Genomic DNA, 4,731 nt, shown 5'->3' on the forward strand with positions numbered 1-4,731 from the left:
AAAATACTGTTAGAGTTTTATCATCAGATGCATCAGTTTATCTCTGAACACCTTCTTCAAATTATGCAAGTCATCCTTCACCTGCTTTTTTTGTTATGATTATTAGTTCAAAATAGCAGCGTAAGCTTCCAGTCTTACAGATGTGGCTATATTCACACAGTAGAGAATATTCTCTCCTACATTATTTCTTAAATATAGTGATTCTTTGTAGAGTACTTTTAAATTTTCTTTGATTTGTCTATTTTGCATAAGAGAACAACAGAGGATAAAAGGATATTCACCTTGAGGCACAGGGTCCCTGCTTCAGTGCACTTGCGTCAGTAGAAACGTTGAAGTTCTTCACTGTTGCTTTAGGGCAGGGCAGAGAGTCTTTCTGAAGAAGCCCTGAGATATCTGGATTGGTACACAACATTTTTTAAAGTGACACACAATAGAAATATCATTTCTGCCCAATCATCATTCTAATAACGGCAGTTTGCTCTTACAGTTTTTCTCAATTACTTAAACACTATAACCAGGCGTTTGAACTAAAATTTCAAAATTTCAAACCATTTATCAAAAAGCACACCCATTTCCCTAAACTATAAACACTATTCCCTGTTTTGACACATGAGTCAGATTTGTTGAACTGTCACTGCAAAACTCTACACACAAATCCCTTCATTTCTCATTGCCTACACCATGTTGTCATTTAGAAAGCACTAGCATTCAATATTGTTGACTCAAGTCAGCACAGCTTCAGCTCAGTTAGCACACGATTACCCAGGTGGAAACACTAAGAGTCAAAATTGAACACACATCAATCAGATCCTTCAATAGATAGATAAAAGGGCCCAGATCAGTTTATTGAGATTTGGAACAATGGATCCAGAAAGACATGGAGGAGGAGATCGAGGAGGGATAAGAAGGAAAAGGAGGAAGGACAAGGGCAAGAAGACAAGCAGTCTCAGATGAAATTCAAGCCACTTTAGTTGACCATGTCTTTGTCAATGGTGTGACTATGAGGGAGGCTGGGCTACGAGTACGGCCAAATTTGAGTCGTTTTACCGTCGCCTCGAGAACCTTCAGGGAGGTGTGGTGGCAAACAAAAATCTATCACTGAATAAGAGACAAACATTTCCAATAGTCATTGATGAGGTGTATTTTCTTGCAAGAAAAGCTTAGCAGTCGTACAGAGTGGCACAGAGTGTGACAGTGAAGGGAGGGCATCCTTTCTCCTTTATAGTCTTGACTCCCAGAATGTTATCTTTCTAGGCAAATGATGGTATTTTCAACTATACGTGGAACATTCTTAGACGTGTTCATCATATTGTCTCCTTGAGTGGAGACCCTCCTGTCACGTCCAACACTCTTTACCATTCCAATACAATTCCATATTAGAATATGGTTTGTGTGTGCTCTTTTACTGGCATATGATGGTCACACACATCTTACTGTAAGTAAATATAAAAATTTTTTAGAGGAGAGAGTAAAAAAAAATAAAAAAAATAAAAACAGGAAAAAAAATGTGTGTGTGTGTGTGTTGTACTGTGTAGTACATGAATGAATAAAAATGTGCCAATGTATCCATTGATTGTGTCTTTTGTGTTCATCATGTGAAAAGGTTTGTGATCGGGGGGGAACCACAAGCAACATAACTTACCAGTTTTGGAAATGTTGTTTTGAATTTATTGCACCAGTGTGTAAGTCTATGTTGTAATGTGTGTGATTTTGAGGGCTTGTGTGTCCAGTCTGAGGGCAAAGTTTGTTTTTTCAGCAAGAGTGAATGGTTTTGAGTGTAGAGCTTCATTTTGACCTGAAAATAGGATGTTTGGGGAATTGGGTGAGACGTTATGGATTTGTGTTTACAGTTTTGAGAATACGAGGCATAGTTTCAAGAAATGTGTTTAAGCAATCGAGAAAAACTGTAATACTGCAGTTGAACTTGTTCTCTGTTACTTCACAAATCCTACCTTGCATGGAGAAGAGAAGTATGAGGTCACCACCCTTGATAAACTCTCTTCTAGGGAGATCCTCTCCTGTCAGGAGCACAAAAGAGGCTAATCCACCCAGAAATACAGACTCATTGCTGATGCTGATTTGTTCTCCAATGTTTCGAGGATTGTCCCAGTAATAGCTGCCATCTGTTAGAACACAACATGTCTTATAAAATAACCCTACAGATAATAACTTTGAGTGTCATCTAAGTTAAATGATGCATATAAACACATGAAAATTACAGAAAAATAATCAGATTGCATTAAAGATCTAACCATAAAGAGTCAAATCAGGGTCAGTGGTGATGCTTTGCTCAAAGGACATGCGCTTCTGTATGTGTGGATTCTGGTCAAGGATCTGGACGGTTATTTGTCTCCATGGACAAGGCCACTGCAATTGCTCATCATATGCACCAGATACCAACTGAACAAATATTGAAAGTTGATTCCCTAACAAAACTAACCGAGCCCTAAAGCGATAACCATCACTGGAGTAATACAGTGGACTCAATAAAACTCCAACCCCACTGTCCAGAATCTTCTCAAAGTCTCTTATCTGCCATGCGAGGGGACACTCGGTCTCTGAAACATTGATATCATCCAGTGAGAATCCTCCACTGGAGTTTCCAGCTCCTTTACGGCCTTCAAGCACAACTTGGAAAGATGTATTTGCATTCAGTGGCACGTGATGCAGCTTCCAGTAATTACCAGGGGTTTCTGCAAGAAATGAAGCGGTCAGTAACACTGAAACACAGGCCTATATGACTTGCAGTCTGTAAAGTTCTGCAGGAAGAGACGGACCTGTGATCTGATCCATGAGTCTGAGAGTTCCTCGGCTGTCTGCTTCATCCTGGTACTCTCGGATCCAGATGTTGAGCTGGTCAGACTCATTCCCGCTGTGATAGTAGTAGAACTGCAGGCACTGGACTTTGCAGTCTCTTGTAGGGGTCAGTGTCTTGCTCTCCAATCTGGCTGCGTCCCCCTGGCTTCTGCCCTCAGTGCTGAAGTGCATGAAGAAAGACGTCCCTGCAGGCATGAAAACAGGAGTGTGTGGTTTGGGGAACTGGGAGGTACAGTGACTGCAACTGTGGATGGAAGTGAAGTGATCTCACCATTCTTCTCTTTGCCCAAGTAGCTGTGGTCAGTCACATTGATGCCACTCACTGACTTCACTCTCTGCCAGCCATAACCAGCAGCAGAACAGACACTCATCTGACACAGAGATTCATCATCAAAACTACAGTGGTCAAGGAAAGAGATGGAGGAATCTGCAATGCAAACAAACAAACACTGAGACTAAATCAATTCACTACCATTTCAATTTATCACAATGGTCCTTGGTCCCCCTGGCATCAGATATTGGTCCGGATGAGATATCCAGCAACCGCAACTTCCTTTTAGTCTTACACAGAATCCACAAATTAAAAACAAACCAAACATTAAAGGCCACAAAGGAAAACTGTCAAATACTCACTGCATTTATAGAGTTTGTTGAGCTCAAGCGCATCATATTCACTCATTTCCATTAGTTGTCCGATCACATCTTGAAACTCGGGATTCTTGGTAATGATCGTGGATCCATTACCGTTGCTGAAGGCATTTTGATCAAAATGCATCACAGAGTAATAATCATATGGGGTGCCTTCGGTGCCGGACACGTTCTCACTGGATTTATTTAAATAACTCTCATACCCTGAACATAAAGACTATTGCAGTTATTAAAGTGATTAAGCATGTAAAGCATAATTTAAAAAAAAATTATAATAAAATGATATGGCAACCTTTGATGATGTTTTGATATCTGATTGTCACATAATCATCTCTGTCATATCGTGTCTGCTCATGGTAGAATCCCAGTGCATGGAGAAACTCATGCTCAACAATGGCTTTTATTCCACAGCCATTCCCAATGGAAAGAGTCTGGCCTCCAGGAGATGTGCGTCCGATATATGACCAACACCTGCAAAATAAGTCATTCACACAACACACAGTCGGATAAAGCTAACAGTCTAATTATCAAAGTCCAAGTGTCAAAACTTTTGACCGGTAAATAATAAACTCAGATATTTTACTCTACAGATTCAGTCTAGCATAGGCTACATCAGAAATGTCTGTAATATATTCCTAACCCTTCACGACTCTCCACAGAGATGTAAAACTCTTCTGCTGCTCTGGGCTTAAAGTCAATACATGATTTCAGTCTGAACTGCTCAAAGGCTCTCAAAATGACTCCTCTGTAGTTCATACCTATAAACACAAACAAAACATAAGTGGAAAACATTATAAAAGTTACATTAAAGATTTCAAAGTTGATTGAAGCGTAAGTGAGGAAACTGAAATCTTACTGAGATTTACACTCAGCTCATAGGGGACGGGAATATCCCACCAGGACTGATTCCCTGGAGTGGCGCTCGCTTGCCTAGGCTTTAAAGCAGATCATTTCAAGTATCCGGATTTCATTTACATATAGACTTACCTTCATTTATATATATAGAGACTTACCTTCATGTCTCCTGTGAGATTTAAACCTAATACCACAAGAGTGTTCAGTTCACAGTAAATATGCTTGAATAAAGCAAGAAATAATTTATAAACAAAAATAGATAAAAGTTTTCTTACTGCTTATAAAAATGTATTTGGGTTCTTGAAATGCTATAATAGTTTTACCTTTGTTTATATCCAGAATGCTCTTCCATTTCTCATAAATGTCTTGGAGAAAATTATATTGAAGTCAACAAAAGACAAAGAGAGGGAA

At 39.4% G+C, this 4,731-nt stretch overlaps 1 protein-coding gene across 1 annotated transcript; it reads right to left on the reverse strand.

Moving 5' to 3' along the window:
- Nucleotides 1-277: 277 nt before the first annotated feature.
- On the reverse strand, nt 278-4,396 carry LOC311082057 (meprin A subunit beta-like; the record flags this gene model as incomplete). The annotated part of the gene is made up of 9 exons (XM_084112801.1): nt 4,322-4,396; nt 4,106-4,223; nt 3,758-3,936; nt 3,451-3,669; nt 3,089-3,244; nt 2,778-3,002; nt 2,253-2,693; nt 1,953-2,123; nt 278-393 (listed from the first exon to the last, which is right to left on the reverse strand). The coding sequence occupies exons 2-9, from the start codon at nt 4,219-4,221 to the stop codon at nt 278-280; spliced, it is 1,623 nt and encodes a 540-aa protein (XP_083968927.1). The 5' UTR covers nt 4,222-4,223; nt 4,322-4,396.
- Between the last annotated feature and the right edge of the window lie 335 nt (nt 4,397-4,731).

This window comes from Abramis brama (genome assembly GCF_963993115.1).
Source record: "Abramis brama genome assembly, chromosome: 4".
Classification (NCBI taxonomy): domain Eukaryota; kingdom Metazoa; phylum Chordata; class Actinopteri; order Cypriniformes; family Leuciscidae; genus Abramis; species Abramis brama.